Source organism: Lemur catta, chromosome 1 (genome assembly GCF_020740605.2).
Source record: "Lemur catta isolate mLemCat1 chromosome 1, mLemCat1.pri, whole genome shotgun sequence".
Taxonomy (NCBI): domain Eukaryota; kingdom Metazoa; phylum Chordata; class Mammalia; order Primates; family Lemuridae; genus Lemur; species Lemur catta.
Window position 1 is genome coordinate 222364329 of NC_059128.1, and position 22253 is coordinate 222386581.

The 22253-nt window shown below is 41.8% G+C and overlaps 1 protein-coding gene across 1 annotated transcript in view; it reads left to right on the forward strand.

Moving 5' to 3' along the window:
* The window catches only part of HACD2 (3-hydroxyacyl-CoA dehydratase 2), an 87690-nt gene extending 68433 nt beyond the window's left edge, over positions 1–19257 (forward strand). Inside the window, exons 5-7 of the mRNA XM_045540124.1 lie at positions 9793–9914; positions 12633–12811; positions 18824–19257. Of these exons, the coding sequence (XP_045396080.1) occupies positions 9793–9914; positions 12633–12811; positions 18824–18906 (384 nt within the window). The 3' untranslated portion in view covers positions 18907–19257. The remainder of the gene's footprint in view (positions 1–9792; positions 9915–12632; positions 12812–18823) is intronic.
* Positions 19258–22253: the final 2996 nt, after the last annotated feature.

Below are 22253 nucleotides of genomic sequence, written 5' to 3' on the forward strand. Positions count from 1 at the left end.
TGTCTTATAACTAAGCTAGCCCTTCTTGAAAGCAAATTTGTGGGCCTTGCCCTCAGGGTAAGTACAGTCTAAGACAGTGATAATCCTGATACAAGTTGAAAGTCAGCATTAAATCTGTTATTCCTTCTCTAGTTGCCCTGTCTTAGTGTGCCCTTAGTGGTATGTTTTGTTGTAAATGTTCTCATGACTTTCTTGTGGTTACATAGCTGGCCTCTTCCGGCAGACTCTTAGGTCTCACATCTACAACAGCATTTCTAGACACCAAGTGATAGTTGTATTTGCTTCTAATTGTATCCCCAAAGTAGTTGCTTAGTATTTGGAGGCTTTTTTAAAATAATTTTTTTGAAATAATTTCATACTTACAAAAAAGTCACCAGAACAGTACAAAGAACTCCCATATTCCCTTTACTCAGATTCCCCAGCTATTGGCATTTTGCTGCATTTGTTCCATCGCCTAGTCTCTCTGTGCTTATATGTGCACTATCATTGTCTTTTTCTGAACCTTGGAAGTAAGCTGCATGTGACGTCCCATCACCCCTAAGTACTTACGTAGATGTTTTAAACACGCTCCTGTATCGCCTGCATAGAACCCTCCAAATCAGGAAATGAACCTTGGTACATTACCGTCTAATCCACAGGCCCCATTCAAGCTTCACTAACTGCCCAAACACTGTCCTTTTTTTCTATCCTGGAATGACAATAATCAGCATCTTCTGTGCTCCAGGTGGGTGCCAGGCACTGGGGTACATGGGAGAAGGAGACACGTGGCTGCTGTGGTATTCCTGCTGCATACGTGTTTCGTTGTCAGATCTCTCCAGACTCCTCTGGTCTGGAAGAGGTCCTCAGTCTTGCCTGGTCCCTCCTGTCCTCATGTCAGTTTTAAAGAGTTTAGGGCTTAAATTCTCTAGAGTGACCCTTAACCTAGATCCAGTCAGCGTTCCTCGTAACCAGTCCAAGCCATGCATCCTTGGCAGGAATGACACAGAGATGATGCCATGCTCAAGTCATGCCTTGACCACACTTCCCACCCCTGGCGATGTTGATCTCGATCACCTTCTCCTGTCAGGGTCTCCCGGGTTTGTCCGCCTTCAATTCACCATTTCCCTCTTTTCATGAATTAGTATTTTGTGAGAATGACTCCTGCCTGTATCAGCCACCTCTATGATGGCTGCCAAATGGTGATTGTCTATTTCTGTCAGTTGTTTTACACATATGAGTTGGCATCCTGTTCTCCCATTTCTAAATTGTATTTATATCAGTTTAGACTCATGAATTCTTATGTGATTTAATAGATTATAATCTGTTATTTATTTTGACACTAAAATTGTGATTTGGCCAATGAGAGCTCTTTCTCCTGGTCCTTTGACTTAGCTCCACCATTCACTGAGTATTTCCTTACTTTCTGGCACAAGCGGATTTTCAGACTCATCTTGCACTTCCCCTGTGCCAGCCCTGGAATCAGCGATTTACCAAGGAGCCCCGATTTCTCTCAGTGGAGGATGGTCATTTAGAATCTAAGATCTGGGTAAGATCAAGTGCTCGTTACCACTGGGCCCTCTCAGTAGAGAAAGCTAGGGCATACATATATGTATATGTACATACAGAGATACACACATAGACATCTAAAATAATTTACATAGCCACATGTGTATATGCATGTGTGTATACATATATGTATATAAATTATGAGTTCATACTGATTCCTCCAATTGCAGTCTAATACCCCAGTATTCTTTCTTGCATTCTTGCTTCCATGTTTGCAAATACCTCCTCCAATAACAAGAAGCCCATTTTTCTTAGTATATTGATGTATTTGCTCAGTTTACTTACTTACTCCCTGTAGCTGATTCCCCAACCCCACTGGCCATCTCCCTTACCACCCCACCCTCAGCTGCCGGGCCCCTGGTTCATACCGCGTGCAGCCTCCCACCTCCCCTCCCATCACCAGCTGGAGTTTGCAGCCGCCGTACTGATTGCTCCACGTGGGGAAGGACAAGAGGTGAACCTTAGTACTTACCCAGAGACACATTCGAGATGATCTCTTCTCTGGAAAATCGGAGCTTGCCTAGTAAAGTATTTCTTTTTTTTGTTTTCCTTGTTTTCTTTTTTATCTTTCTCTTTATGAGTTTGTTTTCTTTTTTAGTTGGAGTCATGTTTTGTATTTTAATTTCTACATAGCAGACATAGAAAAGAGAAACCAACTTTTTTTTTTTTTTTTTTTGAGACAGAGTCTCACTTTGTTGCCCGGGCTAGAGTGAGTGCCGTGGCGTCAGCCTAGCTCACAGCAACCTCAGACTCCTGGGCTTAAGCGATCCTACTGCCTTAGCCTCCCGAGTAGCTGGGACTACAGGCATGCGCCGCCATGCCCAACTAATTTTTTCTATATATATTTTTAGTTGTCCAGATAATTTTTTTTTACTTTCTGTTTTTAGTAGAGATGGGGTCTCGCTCAGGCTGGTCTCGAACTCCTGACCTTGAGCGATCCACCCGCCTCGGCCTCCTAGAGGGCTAGGATTACAGGCGTGAGCCACCACGCCCGGCCGAGAAACCAACTTTTGAGATAGATTTTTAGGGTTCTTGACAAGTCAAATCCAGGAAGTAAAACAGGGCTAAAATAAAAAAGAAATGAAGATTATTAGTAAAAAAAAGGCTCAGTGAAGAGAGTCACATTAACTTTAGGGAATTCATTAGGGTTTGTTTCAAGTTCTTATGTTGCGTTCTATCTTGGGTCCGTTGGTGCGCAACCAGAAATCATTTCGTGGATATAGTAAAGATACCTGTGGACACCAGTGACCTGTAATTTTTTGTTACTCAATCTTTTCTAGTGAGCCTCTTCCCCTCAGTCCCTTTAGTGTCCAAATCACATTCTGTATTCCCTTTTCAGAGGTTGGCTACATTTATTGAAGAACAGATGGCTTTCTTAACACTAAATAACCATCACATTTACCTTATTTGTTCTCCAGGCTCTTCCTGTACAGGATTCCTTCCAAATGTTCTTGATTCCACAAGAGAGTTGTTGTCCCCATAACACATCTGCATGTGTGTATGCATGCATGCGTGTGAGGCCTGAAGCCCAAGAAGACAAACCAAAACTGTTCAGGGTTTAGGGACCAGACCTACAAACCCTCAAATTCTCTAAACCTCATTTTCCTTATCTATAAAATGGGGATTCAGTGAGGTAATATATGTTTAAAAAAATTGAGTATTTCCTTACCTTCTGGCACAAATGGATTTCTAGACTCATCTTGCGCCTTCCCCTGTGCCAGCCCTGGAATCCAGCCATTTGCCAAGGAGCCCCAATTTCTCTTAGTGGAGGATGGTCATTTAGAATCTAAGACCTTGAATTCCTGGGCTCAAGCGATCCTCTTGCTTCAGCCTCCTGAGTAGCTGGGACTACAGACACACGCCACCATGCCTGGCTAATTTTTTCTATTTTTAATAGAGACAGGGTCTTGCTTTTGCACAGGCTGGTTTCGAACTCCTGACCTCAAACGCTCCTCCCACCTTGGCCTCTCAGAGTTGCTGGGATTACAGGCATGAGCCACCACACCTGGCCAGCTTTTACATTTTTAAAGGGTGTGAAAAACAACAAAGATGAATATGTAACAAAGGCCACGTGTGGTACAAAGCCTAAATTATATGATATCCAGCCCTTTACAGAAAAAGTTTGCCAACACCTGTTCTAGATTGTTGTTATGGACTGAATTGTGTCTCTGACCAAAAAATATTCATTCATTGAAGCCCTAACCCCCAGGGTGATGGTATTTGGGGCTGGGCCTTTGGGGGATAAGCTTAGATGAAGTCATGAGGGTGGAGCCCTTGTGGTGGCATTAGTGCCCTTATAGGTGAAGATACTGTGTGAGGACGGACATGTGGAGAAGGCGCTGCCTACAAGTCAGGAAGAGATTCCTTACCAGTTGCCACCCTGATCTCAGACTCCTCGCCTGCAGGAGTGTGAGCAGTTACCTTTCTGTTGTTTAAGCCCCCTAGTCTGTGGTATTTTGTTATGGCAGCCTGAGCAAACTAAGACAAACACAATCTCCACCATTTTTCCAAGAACAGACTCTAGTCTCCTACCCTCTTAGATTTTACCAAAATCTCTTCTCTTCATAAATGAAAGCAGTTTTAAGAAGAAGAAAGAATGCTTGCCGTAAAGCTTGGTCAGGGAATTTCTTTGAAATGACCAGAGTGGTAAGCAGCAGATTCCAAAATGCTAAGAAGAATAGGTTTCTACAATAGCGATTTTCTGATGTGGCACCATCTGTTTTTCTTTGAATGTAATAAAAATGACAGCTTTTCATGTACTGATACTCCCTGTGCCTTTTAAAGTCAAACATATGATGCTATTTGTGTGTAAAGGGTTTTCTCTTGCACCCATTTGTTTCTCCAGCTTGAATTTCTATGTAAACTCCGTTGGCTAAATGACACAAGCCGCCTACACCCTCCCGCCTCCTCCCTCGCTTTAGAGCAGGGGGTGGAAACCTCCGTCTGCAACGTGGAGTATCCAATACGCAGCTCACAGTACCAAGCAAAGGAAGATTTCCTAACGGGAAGGGCTGCCCAGTGCCCACTCCCCTATTTGTGCCCATTGTTGTGAATAAGTAACTTTGAAACACGGCTTTGAGACATTTTTGGCAACCTATCCTAAACCTGGCCTTTTGTCCCCTTCTCTGTTGTAAATCGTAAAAATCTTCATTATCTCCCTTCTCCCTCTATGCCCTACATGCACCACCTTTTCCTCTAAAAAGCAATAATGTGTATCTAAAGCAAACCTTTAATTTTTTATTAAGCAACTTTACGGAGATATAATTTATAAAATTCACTCATTTGAAGTGTACAATTCAGTACTTTTTAATAAATTTACCAAGTTGGGCAACTGCACCGTAATCTGGTTTAAGAACATTTCTATCACCACAATATGATCCCTTATGCCCCTTATAGTTAATTCCCACTCCCAGGCCGTGGCAGCTGCCAATCTACTTTCTGTCTCTAGATGTGCCTCTCCTAGACATTCACATAAAATGCTATATAACGTGTGGTCATTTGCATTTGGCTTCTTTCACTCAGCATAATATTTTAGAAGTTCTTCTGTGTTGTACCATGTGTCAATATTTCTTTCCTTTATGTTGCTGCACAGTATTCCATTGTATGGCTGTATATCTCATTTTGTTTATCCATTCACCAGTTGATGAATATTTAGGTTTTAACTTTTCAGTTATTGTGAATACTACTACTGTGATCATTTGGTTGCAAATGTTTGCACAGACATATTAAACTACTTATTCTTGATAATGATAAAATTGCATGTTTCTAATTTTTAATTTAAAAAGCAGTTGAGTTGAACTTTTTGTAATCTCATCCTTTGCCCCTCAAAAAACTCCTCCAAAGATAAACTGGCTTTTGGTTTTTTGTGTTTTTTTTTTTTTTTTTTTTTACTTCTGTGAGGCTATCAGTTGGTTCTTTTTGTCTGTGTCACTGGCCCTTAATAGAAAGGCACTCCCCATTTGTTAGAAAATGTGCCCAATTCTTGCTTTCAAAAAAGAAAAAGAAAGTCCAGGCGTGGTGGCTTATGCCTGTAATCCCAGCACTTTGGGAGGCTGAGGCAGGAGGATCACTTGCAAGGCTGCAGTGAGCTAAGATTGCACCACTGCACTCCAGCCTGGGTGACAGCAAGACCCTGTCTCTAAAAAAAGAAAAAGAAAACATTTTTTAATTTTTTAAAAAAGAAAAATATCAATTATCATCCAATGTAAGGGGCACTGATTCCACACATTCCTCGTGTCCATACCTGTATTGGGGATGAGGAAGCCAAATAATGAGCCGTGGACCCTTGCAGACCATGCCGTCAAGGGAGGAGTAAATAGCCAGACAGCTATTCCCATTTTACAGCCATCAGTAATGACAGATCATTTAAATTCCTCTCTCCTTTCCTGCCTTCTTTGATAAAGGAAAAATTATTTTCAAGAAGTACTATCAAAGACTCTACCTTTTTTCCCCAACCAAAACAATTTCAGCTCACACGAGGAGATTAGTCTCAGCCAGAGCTTCGTGCCTTGTCCACGGGGAGGATATACGCACACACCTTTCCAAAGAGCAGCAGCTGGAAGCCGTTACCGGCTGCCATCCAGCTCAGCCTCCCCTCCTACGCAGGACTATCTCCTGGGCGGTCTTGGTTTGGATATGTCCAGGGCCTCAGAGCACACAGCTTCATGAGGTGGCCTATTTCATTAGTCAACTGGTTGGTTACATAGTTTTTCTTACTTTGAACTGGACGTTTATTCCCTGTTATTTTATCCATTAGCCTCATGTCCATATGCCCCTTGCCCATGGTACCCTTTACATATTTTAAAGTACTTACCCTCTCTTTCCTTTCCAAGGTAAGCTCTGCTAATTCAGAGGTTCTTTTTATCTTTTCCCTTTTTTTTTTTTTTTGTGAGATGGGGCATGAGCCAGCATGCCTGGCCAATTCAGGGGTTCTTATAAGAAACTCTGGCCGGGCGCGGTGGCTCACGCCTGTAATCCTAGCTCTGGGAGGCCGAGGCGGGTGGATCGCTCGAGGTCAGGAGTTCAAGACCAGCCTGAGCAAGAGTGAGACCCCGTCTCTACTAAAAAAAAATAGAAAGAAATTATCTGGCCAACTAAAAATATATATACAAAAAAATTAGCCGGGCATGGTGGCTCATGCCTGTAGTCCCAGCTACTAGGGAGGCTGAGGCAGTAGGATCGCTTCTACTAAAAAAAAATAGAAAGAAATTATCTGGCCAACTAAAAATATATATACAAAAAAATTAGCCGGGCATGGTGGCTCATGCCTGTAGTCCCAGCTACTAGGGAGGCTGAGGCAGTAGGATCGCTTAAGCCCAGGAGTCTGAGGTTGCTGTGAGCTAGGCTGATGCCACGGCACTCACTCTAGCCCGGGCAACAAAGTGACACACTGTCTCAAAAAAAAAAAAAGAAACTCTGATCCCTAGGTGGGGTCTAATCTATTTAGAATGTAGTAATTGGGATGAGGCTGTTAATGTGGCTGAGTGCTGGGGTTTGTTTGTTTCAACAGCCACCTCACGCCCCGTGGGCCCCTGTGAAGCTTGTGATTCACCAAACCAAATCTCTTGGTTTCATACTTCAGTTCTTCTCCTTTCTGTTCTGGAGCCATTTTGTTGTTGCTGAGTCCTGTGTAACTTTATATTTAGCCCTGTTAAATTTGGTCTTACGGGGGTTGGTTTTGTTTTTTTTTTTAATGGTAAAATATAAGTCACATGAAATTTACCACTTAAACCGTTTTTAAGGGTACGGTTCAATTGCATTGGTACTTTACCATTGTTGTACAACACCATCACCATCCATCTCCAGAACTTTTTTTATCTCCCCAAACTGAAACTCCATACTAGCTAAACAATAATCACCTCTTTCTTTCCACCCCAGCTCCTGGCAACCTTCTGTCTCTACTTTCTTTCTCTGCATTTGACTCCTGTAGGTATGAGTGGAATCATACAGTATTTGTCCTTTTGTGACTGGTTTATTTCTGATATCTTAAAGGTTCATCCATGTTGTAGCATGTGTGAGAATTTCCTCCTTTTTAAGGCTGTTGTACGTATAGATCACATTTTGTTTATCCATTCATACATTGGTAGACACACCTGGGTTGCTTCCACCCTTTGACTATTGTTAATAATGCTGCTATAAACACGAGCGTACAATTATCTGTCCAGTCTCATTGATCTTACTGGTTTTAACTCATTACATTTTTCCCTCATTCATTATATTTTGCCCCTGTTTTGTGTTATTCGATAATTATCTGCAAATCAGATAAGGTTGATCTCTGACTTTATACAAGTCCCGTCTTGATAAAAATGTTGCATTTCCAGTTGATTTGAAGATATCATTTTGCACAAAACTGTCGTTTCCTGTATCTCCAGTCTTTTTTCAAGACTTATGACGTGGTCTTCACAGCTGGACTCTGGAAGCAGATGGCTTTCATATTTAGCCTGAGTCTGAGACTGTCATAGTTCCTTTGGATAAAGTCTACTTGGTGGGCAAATATTGGGGGGAATCAAATAACCAACCTCTAGGCTGGGTCAGAGCTGGAGGTTTGGGGGTTTTCATGGGTTTTTTTACCTTTTTATTTGAAGGCCGCTAAGACTACACAGAAACTAATACCAGGCACTGAAAAGAAGCGAACTGAGTCTTGGAGTGACCTAATTAGGATTGAATTTGTTTGCTCCACAAATATTTATTGAGCTCCCACTTGTGAAAAGCACAAAGTGATTTGGGAAGGCAAAAGATGAATAAAACACATTCCCTGCTTTCAAGATGTTTATCGTACAAAATATTAGAAGGGCTTCCTGTGATAACCCAGAGATCTTTTAGCCAAAGCTTTAGCCCATAGCTGTAAAAATACATCTTCTTAAGATGAGGAGGATTACAAAATACACCAAAAAGCAAAGCATGCTCTGAAATTATGTTTTATTTAGTATAGGTGGTTTTTAAGCAGGGATTTGAAGACAAACTGAAAAATCTCAACATGAAAGCTTTAGAGGTGTTTAGCTTTTGCTTTACTTTGGCTAATGTGAGAGCTCCAGGAAAACAAAAAGTACTCTTGCTCTTGACAATATAACATTCTTATTATTTTTAGAGAATAGTAACTATGCATTTATGAAATTCTTTGTCAGAGCAATTTAGTTAATAGGTATGTAAATGACTACTTATTTCATTGTGTAGGTGGATTGCTCCATGTACACCTTCTAAGGAAGAATATAAGTGCTAAAAACTATTAACATTGCAAATGGAAAGGAGCAAAAGTTAAGGCTAGAATGCCATACCTTTGCTGTGTTAGGTATTAGGACTGAGAAAGTCTGTCTTGTAGTCGATTTGTTCAGTTTATTAATCACCTGAGTCTGGGATTGTTTTGGATGCATGGAAACTGATTGGGATGCAAGGTTGTTTCTTACTATTGGTTTTCAGGCACAAAAGATCATTACAAACCCAGCTGGGTAGAGTGGGGGAGGTACTGAAAGTTAATACTACAGCAATAAATTTCAATCCAGGAGAATATCTCCTTAAAAAACACCTAAAGGGCTCTTTAAAAAGTTTATTGGTTTTTCATTATAAAACACCTTCAGAGGAAGCTGGGAGTTTCAAAGCTTTTCTGACTCTAGCTGCCTCCTGGGATCAGCATGGAAGCTTCTCTAATTGCTGAAGAGTTAATGCAGGCCTCCTCCCAGGGAAGAAGTCACCAGTGGGAGAGAATAAATGCACTCCCTGACTGCCCCCCCCCACAAATGGTCCCATTTCCTTCGCTTGAATTCACCCTGCCCCATGAATTAGCCTCATCTCAATTCTGCTTTCATCATTACATTCCCCTTCTTAGAAATTTCCTTGGGTTCTCATTTGTCATGCAAATCAAACCAGAAGTCTTAGTAATGGATCCCAAGCTCTCCACCCTCCTTACCTAACTGCTGTTGACTCCCACTCCTCCACATGACAGGGAAGCTCAGTGTTGGTTTCTCCTGTGGGTGCAGCTCATCTCCTGCCCCTGCCCTGCTGCTGTCACTCCTGCTAACTGAGTGCTCTCCCACTTAGCGCTCATCCTTTGGCTCTGCACAACTGTTGTCCTAGGCCGAGTTCCTGTCCTCGGCAGGCTCCTTCTGCGCTGTACCGTGGCCCCTGTGGGTAGAGACCAGTGGCAGCATGGACTTAATTCTCCCGCCCTGCAGGGGTTCTGCACATTGTGGGTGCTTCTTCATTCGCGTTTTTCATGTGTTTGGTTTTGCTTTTGTTTTTCTTTTCCTCTAGGTACAGAGTGAAGACAGTGTCCTCCTGTTTGTTGTTGCCTGGACACTCACGGAAATTGTCCGTTACTCCTTTTATACATTCAGTCTATTAAACCATCTGCCTTACCTCATCAAATGGGCCAGGTAAAAACGTGGATGGAATGAAGACTAACTTTTGAAGTTATCCATCATTGCATTTCCCCTTTATTGCCTAAATATTACCTCTAAGTTTCTAAAAATAAAATCGTATGAGATAGAGGTTGAGCAGAAATCTGGTCTGTAGATTTCATCAGAAAAGGGGTCTCTACTTTGATTAATAGGAATCCTGTTTTAAAATTTTTATGTTTTATATGATATTTTTATTGGGATCAGTTCTTTTCACTTAAATTATTCAACAGAGATGTGATGAAACATCCCTTTTTTGTCCATATCAGATTTTACTGATGAGCCTTTGCCATTGTGATGTTTTTTGGACCTAGTCTAATTTTCCTAATCTCAGTTTGGCCAAGAAGCTGTGACTCTTAAACTAATATTTAGTTAATAATAAACATTATGTGTTTTAGCTTATCTATTTTATTTTGCTTTGATTATTTTTACCAGTAATATTCATTATGAGTTGAGTAAAAGGCTGATAGTCCTCTGTTTACCCCCGAGACAATTGTGAGCAGGGTTCTGAGTTGGGAAAGACTACGAAGGGGTGACAAAGCAGAAGGGTCCAAATTGTCCTTGGGGCTGAAATGCCTCATTTCAGAGAAGGAAAATAGTGATTCCTAGACAGTTGATGAGTTCCGTGATTAAATTAGGGACATAATCCAATTGTTTCCAACATTTCAAGCATGAGAACTCCTCCATTATTTTTTGTTTGCAATAAACATTTTTATTGGGAAAAGGGGAGAATAGGAAATAGCAGCACTAGCCAGCATGGACAGGCATGGCGAGAGCCGTCTACCCTGGTTGTAGGGGAAGTTTGTTGACTAAGACCTGACTTCACTGTTGGAGAAAGATTCTTTGTCCACTGTTCTCCACAGCCTCTCAAAAATTTTTCCTTTTCCATTGTCCTCCTTAGCATGGCTAAAATTGGCAGTGGGGAACATGTCTTCCCTTCATCCTCACAATTCCTGTGCCTGGAAACTTGTAGTTCATTGCTCGTTATAAGCCACCAACAGCCAAGGCTTTTTAACACATTGACTGCCACACTAGAAAAAAAATTTTTTCTCTGGGGCCATGGTGTTCTATTAAAACAAATGATCCTTTCTTTTATTTTTTTTTGAGACAGAGTCTCACTCTGTTGCCCAGGCTAGAGTGCCGTGGCGTCAGCCTAGCTCATAGCAACCTCAAACTCCTGGGCTCAAGCAATACTTATGCCTCAGCCTCCCAAGTAGCTGGGACTACAGGGATGCGCCACCATGCCCAGCTAAATTTTTCTGTGTATTTTTAGTTGTCCAGCTAATTTGTTTCTATTTTTAGTAAAGACGGGGCCTCGCTCTTGCTCAGGCTGGTCTGGAACTCCTGAGCTCAAGCGATCCGCCCGCCTCGGCCTCCCAGAGTGCTGGGATTACAGGCGTGAGCCCAGCCACGATCCTTTCTAATTTGTTATTTTTTTATGTTGTTTTCTGTGCATGAGTTATATGCAATGCAATCTACATTTTTAGAATTAAATTGTCAATATTTTAACAATAAGAACATCAACAAGTAAGATTTTCATGAACCAACTACAGGGTTTTGCTTCATGAGGCCCTGGCTCAAAACTAGCATGAGTTAAATACAACTCATGTGGCAGTTAATGTGTTATAGTCTGAGCTGGTCACTCCTTTAGTGGTGTTTATACCTCAGAATGGCTTTCAGTTAGCTTGAATTTTTTTTTTTTTTATTTTATTTAAGAGACAGGGTCTTGCTCTGTTCCCCAGGCTAGACTGCAGTGGCAGTATCATAGCTCATTGAAACCTCCAACTCCTGGGCTCACAGGATCCTACTGCCTCAGCCTCCTGAGGAGCTAGAACTACAGGCATGCACCACCATGCCTGGCTAATTTTTCTATTTTCTATAAAGATGGGGACTTACTGTGTTGCTCAGGCTGGTCTGGAACTCCTGGCCTCAAGCTGTCCTCCCACCTCGGCCTCCCAATATGCTGGGATTACAGGTGTAAGCCACTGTGTCCAGCCCTGAATCCTTTTTGAAACATAGAGAACTCTTTTTTAAAGTGAAAAAATTGTGTGGATCACCTCCCATGTGATGGTAATTGTAATTGTGGGGTTTTTTTAATTGGAAAATTACATAATAACCTAAAGCTATTATGAATTTAATTTTTTTAATTACATGCATTTGATTTTTCACAATAGCATGTACAGACTTTTGAAGAATAGTAGCAGTATACATGTTTGCACTATTTTTATTTTCAGTCCGCAGACCAGACTTAGTGCATGTTATAGGAATTCCTAGAAAACATGTTCCAATTCCTCCCCACCACCACCCTGACCCCCCTGCAAATCCCACAGTCCCATGCCTTAGCCCACAGGGCAGGACCCTTCAGTATAAACCATGGCCAAGTGCCCCTACTTTGCCAGTATTTGATATCCCTTTGTTATTGTAGAAAATTGTTTTGAACAGTTGTTTCTTTAGTCAGGCCAAATTTTGAGGCTGACTGAACACATTTATTTTGTTCTAGAACATTCAGAAAACATATACTTGCTATAGGCCCTTTTCAAAAACTGGTTTGTACAACCTGTCTTGAAAGAGTAAGTAAACAAGAAAATGTATAAAAACAGCTTTCTGAGAGACCGGTACTGATTAGAAGAGCGGTAGTGCATCTTTCTCCTAAAGCTGGCTCTGCGCCTGAGTAATGAAGATTTTTCTTTGTTTTAGGTACACACTTTTCATTGTGCTGTACCCGATGGGAGTGTCAGGAGAACTGCTCACAATGTATGCAGCCCTGCCCTTTGTCAGACAGGCCGGCCTGTACTCCATCAGTTTACCCAACAAGTACAATTTCTCCTTCGACTACTATGCGTTCCTGATCCTAGTAATGATCTCCTACATTCCCAGTAAGTAAACAGCTCTGCGTATATTTAATTATGTTTTAAAAGTTGGCTGTACAATAACTAGAGTTAAATGTCTTTGATTGTTTTTGCACCATGTCCAAGTAAAGGTAAATCTAATTTCCTGGGAACGCTTGGTTTTTATTGAATGCCAACTGTCAAAGGGAATTTTCTCCGGCAGTAATTGAATAAAGATGAACCCTTCTCAGTACAGCTGCCAAAATGGAGCCCTTCTCAGTATGTGGGTTTAAAATAGTGAATACCAGGGTAGGGTAACTAGATATTGGGGGAAAGTACTGAGTGGAAAACAAAAAAGCCATGAAAGACTACTTACCTTGATTTTATTTTTCTGCCTCTTGAGAACTGCTTATTATGGTATTTGAAAAACATGGTATTGTCTACCAGTGAGATGTTTAAAAAACAAACAAAAAAAAACACATGGCAAAAAGATTTTTGCAATGGTTACTATATCAAAATAGACAGTTAACTTCATTTTGAAGGGATCAGTAGTAAACTAGAAACAAATAAAATGAAAATAGTTTATATTTTTCTGTTTTTCCTTTTCTTATTAGCACTAAAACCATCTGAATGGGACATAGTGTTCTCTTCAGGATGGTTTCCAGTTATTTTAATAGTTCTACCAAAGATTTAAATATATGGATAGGCTGGGTGCGGTGACTCATACCTGTAATCCTAGAACTCTAGGAGGCTGAAGCGGAGGATCGCTTGAGGTCAGGAGGTCTAGACCAGCTTGAGCCAGAGACCCTGTCTCTACTAGCTGGGCATGCTGGCGCATGCCTGTTGTCCCATCTATTCAGGAGGCTGAGGCAGGAGGATCCCTAAAGACCAGGAGTTCCAGGTTGCAGTGAGCTGTGATGACGCCATTGCACTCTAGCTGGGCCAACAGAGCAAGACTGTCTCAAAAATACATAAATAAATAGGTAGATAGATAGATAATCAAACATGCTTATCAACATGCTCAGTGACAGAAGAAGACATGTTTTCGTCTATTCAGGAGGCTGAGGTGGGAGGATTGCTTGACACTGGCAGTTCAAGGCTGTAGTGTAATATGGTCACACCTGCATCCTATAGCCACTGCACTCCACTCAAGACTTTTCGTTTTCTAAACAAAAAGAGAAAGACTCGTTTGATGTCTCTGTGAGGTGAATCCTGTTTGTTGAGGAAGAGTTTAGTCCTTTTTTTGAATTCTGATGTTTAGTTGTAAATCTTATAATTTCTACATACCAAAAAGGATCTTGTTATACCCAATGACATATAATGTTAGTGTTTCTTCCTATTCAGCTATTTCTGTAGCCATTGCAACTCTGAATCTTATTTTAGTCTATGAAGATAGATGCTATATTCTCCCCTAAACCCCAGGTTAAATTCAGACAGGGTTGGATTTTTCTTTGGCTCACAGCCTTATCTGAATGAATCATCCTAACAATCATAAGCGACATGTTTGTGTCCCTCTGTGGAAAATTGCATTTCATGCACTGTGAGAAAGAAACTACATCCAGATTTCATGTGAAGGCTCATCTTGGAGAAATTCTTGGACGCAATTCTGTTTCGTGATTCATTTTCCACTCTTTATTCATTATCAAGTCCTCCTCTTCAGTACTGGAATGATGGAGGCTAAAGGCCATCTCTCTTCAAATGTAGAAGGTAGTTGATTTTCAAACAAAAAATAAACGTGGCCAGGAGTGGTGGCTCATGCCTATAATCAGCACTTTGGGAAGCCAAGGCAGGAGGACTGCTGGAGGTCAGGAGTTCCAGACCAGCCTGAGCAATATAGCAAGACCCTGTCTCTACAAAAAAATAGAAAAATTAGCCAGGCATGGTGGTGCATGCCTATAATTCCAGCTACTCAGGAGGCTAAAGCAGAAGGATCACTTGAGCCCAGGAGTTGGAGGTTGCAGTGAGCTATGATGACGCCACTGCCCCCAGGCATCATGCCCAGACAACAAAGTGAGACCCTGTCTCTGTCTGTGTCTCTCTCCGTCTCCCTCCTTCTCCTTCTCTCCCCACTCCCCACATATACATATATGTGTATATATACATGTGTATGTGTGTGTATGTATATATATATATATATATATATATATGAATCTAAAACCTTAAGTAATAAAAATTAACTACTAGTTTTTCATCTTTCTAATATTATTTTCCTTTTCTTTTTTTCTTTTTTTAGAGACAAGTTCTCATTCTGTTGCCCAACCTAGAGTGCAATGGCATGATCATTGCTCACTGCCACCTTAAACTGCTAGGCTCAAGCAATCCTCTTGCCTTGGCCTCCCAAAGTGCTGGGATTACGGGCATGAGCCACCATGCCCGGCCTCTAAAGTTGTCTCCTTAGAGTTTCATTTTCCACTCTCTAGAGCAACAATTCACAGTTGCGATTTCACCACACCCAGAGTAACACATATTATCCCAGTGGGCACCACAGAATTTATTTAAATTCAACATATTAATAGTTTTTGAACAAATGGGAGATATGTACCATATTGGATAACTGGGAAAGGGGCAGGAAGGGTATTATGAAATCAAACCCATGGCACGGTGATTCCACATTGACAGAAATCTGGGGGTCCCTCCCTCAGGGTTTCTGCTGGTCATCTTTTTGCTCTGGCACCAGCCGGTGCCAGTCTTTTGCCTCTTTCTGCTGACCTCTTGATGCAGTGGCTGGGCCCAGTCAAGCCCAGGTAGCCCTCCCAAGACAATAAGGTTCCTGGAAGAAAACAAGCCCAGTTCTGTGGGACTTTGCATCTTTGCATCTTCCCCTGGAAGAGACAGAGGAGAGAGAAAGCAGCCCTCGGGGCCTGCTGCCTGTTAGAGAGCAAGAACAGACTCTGCTCCCAGGAGAAGTCTGTTTTCTTTACCTCAGTTTCTTCTCTCTTCCGATCTCAGCCTCGTTTCGGTAGGAGAACTCGGCTTGGTTAAGTCTAATATAATTTCTTTTTTAAGGCAGCTTACCTCTTATAGACCAGGAAAAAGGGTGGATCTCAAATCAAGATTAAAAGATTCCTGATTAAAAGATCAAAATCCGTGACACCTCACCCAGGTCCAAGATGGCGCCCAGGCCACCCACACCTGCTGCTCCAGGGCGCCCTTTGCATCTGCTGGCACTCACTGGGCTCTGGCCTGAGCCAGCACCCTGGGTGTTGTCAGTAGTTCAAGTTGTTAATATTGAGACCGTTTGTACAGTTTGTTCCAGCCAGCTGCACGTTTCCAGCTTTCCACAGCTTTGTATTTATCAGAAGAAAATGCAGAATTAGGAGAGGTTGCTGTTGACATGCAACCTCCTTTACCAAATTTAGTTTTCTTTCTACAATTTAGCGTTCTTTTAATCTTCTTCAGTGGGATGTTGATGATCTCCATGTATTATGTAAAGTAGCACCTGTTCCTCATGTCCTGACCCATTGCCACATTGTGCACTCAGCCCACGTTGTGGCCCAGGAGCATTGGCCCCAGCGCTTCCTCCTCGTGTTGGGGTGTTTTGGGTCCCTGGCAAGGTGCTCCTATCCTGGTCTGCTTCACTTGCAGTGTGTACAGCGTCTGTACAATGCAGTATCTGAGGACCCCGTCGGTGTCTAAGTCCTGTTTATATTTTCCCCTCAAAATTGGCGAAAATGGGTTATGGGGGAGGAGACAAAAAAAGGTCAAGAAACACTGACATGGGTGAGGACGCCGAGAAGCTGGCACTCCCCAGCCATAACCACACCTCTAGTCTACAGAGACGCTGGAAAGGGACTTGGCCCAGGCAGAGCATTTCCAGTTGCTCTCATCCTCCACAAGCCCTCCTCTCCCCAGCGGGGAAGCAACCCCAAAGGGACTGGCCATCTTCTAAAAGAAGGGAAGGCTCGGTAGCACCCACAGCCCCCGCAGCCCTGACACACAGGGGCAGACACACACGCGTGCCCAGTGACGGTCTGCCCTCCAAGTGTCCTGAACTGACAGAGCAGAAGGTAGAATTCTCAATAGCCCATTGTCACACTGAGATTTTTTTTTTTTTAGTGTTTATCCTGAGTATAGCCCATGTAGTTAAAAATAGTAGCCACACATCCGGAATTGTTTCAGTCAGTTAGGTTCGGTCTGAACATGTAGGTAATTCAGATGGAGGCAGCATGAAAGTTCTGGCGCCCCACATGTCATTGCTCAAGCTGTGGAGAACAGCCCAAGCACCCCCAGGCCCCTGACCTCCCACCCACATTCCTTTCTCTGGGGCACTAAGGGACCTCTGGGAGATGTGAAGGAATGAAAGGCCATATCTGTCCCCATTTCTGGCATCTGACCCTTCTGATAGCCAGCAGGCCCTTGCCCATGGAAATGAGTTCTTACTTGGCTGTTTTGCTTTAACTGCCACTAAGTCCCTAATGCTTGGCTTCTAGGTCATTATCCTCCCCTGGACCCTCCACCCCAGCTGTGAGGCTGGTAACATAGTCACAAATACAGCCAGCAGGAAGGGTCCCTAGCAAGCTTAGCTCACAACGTTTCCCTTTGCTAAAGTCAGTCTATAGAAATGTGACTGGCCCCACGTTTTGAAATGATTACAATTAGCATTCCTTATGGCTTAATTATATCTTTACTTCCAGTTTTTAGATTATAGAGCTTGTCAAATATTCTGGCTTCCGTACCAAAATAGTTCTCTCCCTGTTGAATTGTATGCATAGGCTGGGTCTTTTCTGCGAACAACTTCCTGCCTAGAAATAGCACGTGGAGTGGACGGCAGCGCCATGGAGCACCCGGCCTCCCGTGCAGCTCAGCGGCTCTGTGCGCACCCACCGATGTCCTGGGTGCTTTGGCAGGACCCTTGGAAATCTGGCAGCTTGGAGCCCATTTAAAAAGGAAGAAACTGTCAGGGGAGGATTGGCAATAGTAGAAATTAGCTCCACAAAAGATAGGTTACTGTCTAAAAAATAAGAATTGGAGCTATTGGGAAAGGGAGGGGAGGGGAGGGTATTGTATACCGAAGGCCATCCCACCTGAAGTTGTTTACACGCAGTAACCTTGTGTAGGCCAGGTAGTGCAAACTGGCATTTCCCAGCAGGAACACCCTAGGCATTTTGGGTGGGACAGTTCTCAGCTGTGGCAACTGGTGTGCATGGTAGGATGTTTTCATATTCTCTGGCCCCGTGTGCTAAATGCCAGTAACCTTCCCCTTTCTCCACTTATTTCTGTATATTCCCTAGGGAAGCAGTACCACCCTGTTCATTTGAGAACCAGTACTTTTAAAAATATTCTCTGAAATGACCAAGAACAGAAGAATCTGCAGTGCCTAAGATATGGCTTACTTTTCATAAGAGCTTTTTCTGCATCTAAACCTAGCTTAGTTGTGTTCAAGTCAAATGTATTCCTCCCCGTCCTCAGCCTTCCCATTGAAAGAATAACATCTCTTGGGAAGTAGTTTGGAGTGCTCCACCCCACCCCAGGACCAGAGAAACTAGACTGAGGGCCAGAAGCCAGAGCCTGGTCCTAGCTCTGTCAGCCATTTCCTGTGGAACCCCAGGCAAGTTGTTTATCCTCCCGGGAGCTTGAATTCTTCCTCCTTGAAAAACGAATACTAACTCCATCACTGGAATTCCTTACCTGGTTGTTGTGAAATTGATCAGAATAAATGTGAAGATAGCTTGAGCCCAGGAGTTTGAGGCTACAGTAGGCTATGACTGATGACACCACTGCACTGTAGCCCAGACAACAGAGCAAAACCCTGTCTCAAAAAAAAAAAAACAACAGTGTAAAGAGTATTATTTGGTGGCTCTGGGCATCTTGATTGGTAGTGATAGTGACAGTAGTACCTGTCATCCGACTCCCCACCATGCTCCCCCTCAGCTAAAGCAGGAAAGAAAGGTAAGTCTCTCAGTGTTGTTCCTGCCCTTCCCCAAGCCCACCTTGTTACCTTCCTTGGTTGCTAGACAAGAAAGTAGTCAGAGGGTCAGAGAGGACCTCAAGTCCATGCTTTAAATAGAACATGCAATTTTAAATGATCTCCTTAACCTTTTTTTTTTCTTTCCTTTCTAGTTTTCCCCCAGTTGTACTTCCACATGATACATCAGAGAAGAAAGGTCCTATCTCATACTGAAGAACACAAGAAATTTGAATAGTTCCTGCTTTCTGCACATCCCCCCAAAAAAACAAACTTTTCAATGATCAAAAAATGCTGCAGACTTTTTGAGTTCCCAATACGTTTCATAGAAAATAAGTAAGAACTATTTTTAAAATATTTAAAATAAAACAAAAACCAAAATCCAGTGTCATGTGGGCCTGGGATTTTCTATTTTAAAAGGCTGTTACATAAAACATCCTGGCCAGTCCATTTCAGCATGCTCTTTCTTTCAACCAGAAGTTCCCAATATTTATGATGGCGCTAGAAAGAGATTTGGCATTTTATATCCTCCTGTGTCCTTCATGTATCTGATAAATAAATATCTGTAACACTAAATACTTGGAAGTTACAGTCTGAGTAATGAAGTTGTACCAACTGAATGCCCAGCTTGCAGTAGAGTTATGTTTCAGTCTGCAGTGTGTTTAGCATTCCCTTTTCAAAGTGCTTGACTGCATGCTGGAAGCTATTTGTACTTTTGAAGCGGCAAACTTTGTTCTCTGGAATGCTCTGAAGTTATGGCTGGGACTTATCCCCTCATATCTACTGAATGAATTATAAAATGTATATGCCTGTGAAGCTTTGGGATAGTGCCCGTAATCCAAAAACAACTAGAATCCTTTTGTTTGTTTTCAATTGAGTCATTACTGCCTGCCACTAAGAAACGTGCTTGAGTTTAGTGAGTATGTGTACATTGTAAGAACCAACCTTATCTGGAGCTCAGCCTCAATCATATTTTAACAAAATGACAGTTCTCAGAGAGGGAAAACTCCATAGCTAGTAAGTGACAAGCACCTTTCACAGTACTGTGCTCAGAACACCTCTGAGTGATGCAAGTAAGGTGTGTGCCGGTAGCCATTCTCATTTACGGACCTGAAGCCAATCCAGCCACGTGGGAGTGGGGACTCTGTAATCGAAGCACACGGAAGGCGCCACATCAGAAATGTAGTCCAGAAAAACATTCAGGAATAGGTTTTTACACCATTATAATTTTAATTTTTAATTTTCTCTCTTCTGTTTGGATACTTTTCCTAATTATGCTCCTATGTTAATTCCCACCAAGTTGTGTAAGGCCAGAGGCAGTAAACTGTTCCAGTTGGGCAACTATGAGCTAAAAGCAATATCATCTCTGGGTGTTGGAGCAGCCAAGAAATATTTTGGTCCTATGGACATTGTCTAATTAACATCACATCTTCATACCATTCGGTTGCTCAGCTGTGCATTTAAAGCCCTTCAAGAAGGGTTGGATGAAAATGTAAAAGCACAAGTTTTAGATGTGCATTAAATTTTAAACAACGCAGTATCTTCTTTATTTCTTTATGGAGGCGTTTTTTGTTTTTTCTTTTCTTTCTTTTTTTTTTTTCAGTTGATCTTTAAGACTAAGTCTAGCTTACTGAGTAGTTGTCATTTACAATATAATTGCTAATATCAAAAGAGTGTCATAATGTAAAACTAAATTTTTAAATGCTTATTTTCATAGAAGCTTAAAAATTTATTGCAGGCAGGTGTGTAATAAATTATTTTTTAATTGAACATTAAAATTCTGCTTCTGAAAGTCAGCACTCTTGGGCATTGTGAGATTGGAATCTATTCTTGTATTTGATAGACAAATATGTGGGAAAGATTTTTTTTCATACTTTCTCTGTCTTTTTATTCTTCCAAAATTTATTTCTACTGCAAAGTAGAATAACCTGAGTTATATTAGTCTTATTACTTTATTCAATAAAGATTTTTTTCAATTGTTTTTGGAAAACTTCTAAAAGATAAGATGAAAAGTGCAGGTATTTGGGATTGCTGGACTGGGGGTTTTATTCAGGCCTCTTTATTATAATTTGTCACTGGTTATGAAAAACATTCTGTTGCAGACAGTGGTATTGCATCGAATTGAACTTTGGCAGCGAGAACACAGCAAACAGTTCCTTTTCAAGAAGGGTCTCTACCCCAGTGTGAATTCTTGTACATCAACCTTTAGAATCCTTATGGCAGATCAGCAAGGCATGTCACCGTGTCCTTCAATAACCTCTCTCCCTATCCCTAACATGAGTTCATTTCTCTTTTGAAGTAGTGTTCTTTTATAAATTAAGAACATCCAACCCACCAAATGTCACCTCTTCCTATGAAGTGTGAATGAGGGATGTAGTGTTTTTGTGGGTATTTCGTTAGACCGAGCAGTTTCATTTCAGGGCACAGTCCAAGGCATCATCTTCCCGCTACCCACTTGAGTGGGTGTTTCAGATCCCCCTGCAGGGCCTCCTTCTCAAAGAGAGAATTCTTTGAGGTGCGCAGTAGTGCTTTGTAGACACAAGCTGCTAATCTGCATCTTGCTGTGTTCTGTTTGCTAAAGTTGGGATTATTCATTTAACATGTACCAGCTGTTATCAAAGGCACCATGGAGAGTGTGTCATGGAATAAAGCACTATCCTCGAAGATGAAAAAGTTCCTCCAGAGCAAACCTCCGATAGGAAAGGTGTAGAAGATGTAGAGTTAAAGAGGCATATGAGGCCGGGCGTGGTGGCTCACGCCTGTAATCCTAGCACTCTGGGAGGCCGAGGTGGGTGGATCGCTCGAGGTCAGGAGTTCGAGACCAGCCTGAGCGAGACCCCGTCTCTACTAAAAATAGAAAGAAATTATCTGGACAACTAAAAATATATATAGAAAAAATTAGCCGGGTGTGGTGGCACATGTCTGTAGTCCCAGCTACTCGGGAGGCTGAGGCAGTAGGATCGCTTAAGCCCGGGAGTTTGAGGTTGCTGTGAGCTAGGCTGACGCCACGGCACTCACTCTAGCCTGGGCAACAAAGCGATCCTCTGTCTCAAAAAAAAAAAAAAAAAAAAAAGAGGCATATGAAGAGATCCTGCCCTCATTTTTCACTTGTTTTTTTTTTTTTCGTTATTCATTTATAATAAAGGGTTTGCATTTATGTGATCCAACCTGCAAATTATTTTCAATTCTGAGTTTCGGATAAAACATCTTAAAACATCAAAGTCAATATGTACTGCTCCTTTGAAATTTGGGTAAAAAATTATACACCCATATATATAGTCATTTTTGTATTTTTTCTATGTTGTGAAAACCAAAATTGTAATTTTATAAGTCTTTGATTCACTAAAATTATATAATTTAAATGTATTTTTTGTATATTTAGAATAAGGAGTTCAAAGACTATGCTTAACTTTCTATGCATGCATTTGAAAGCTGTTTTTACCTGATAATGTTAATGTGATGATAAGTTGTATTCATAAAATACCGATCTGTGTTGCATTTCAAAATAAACTAGTGTGTGCTCTGCCTGGATTTGAACTACTGACCAGGAAGTGTAATGGTTTTTCACATTCAATAGGCCCGAAT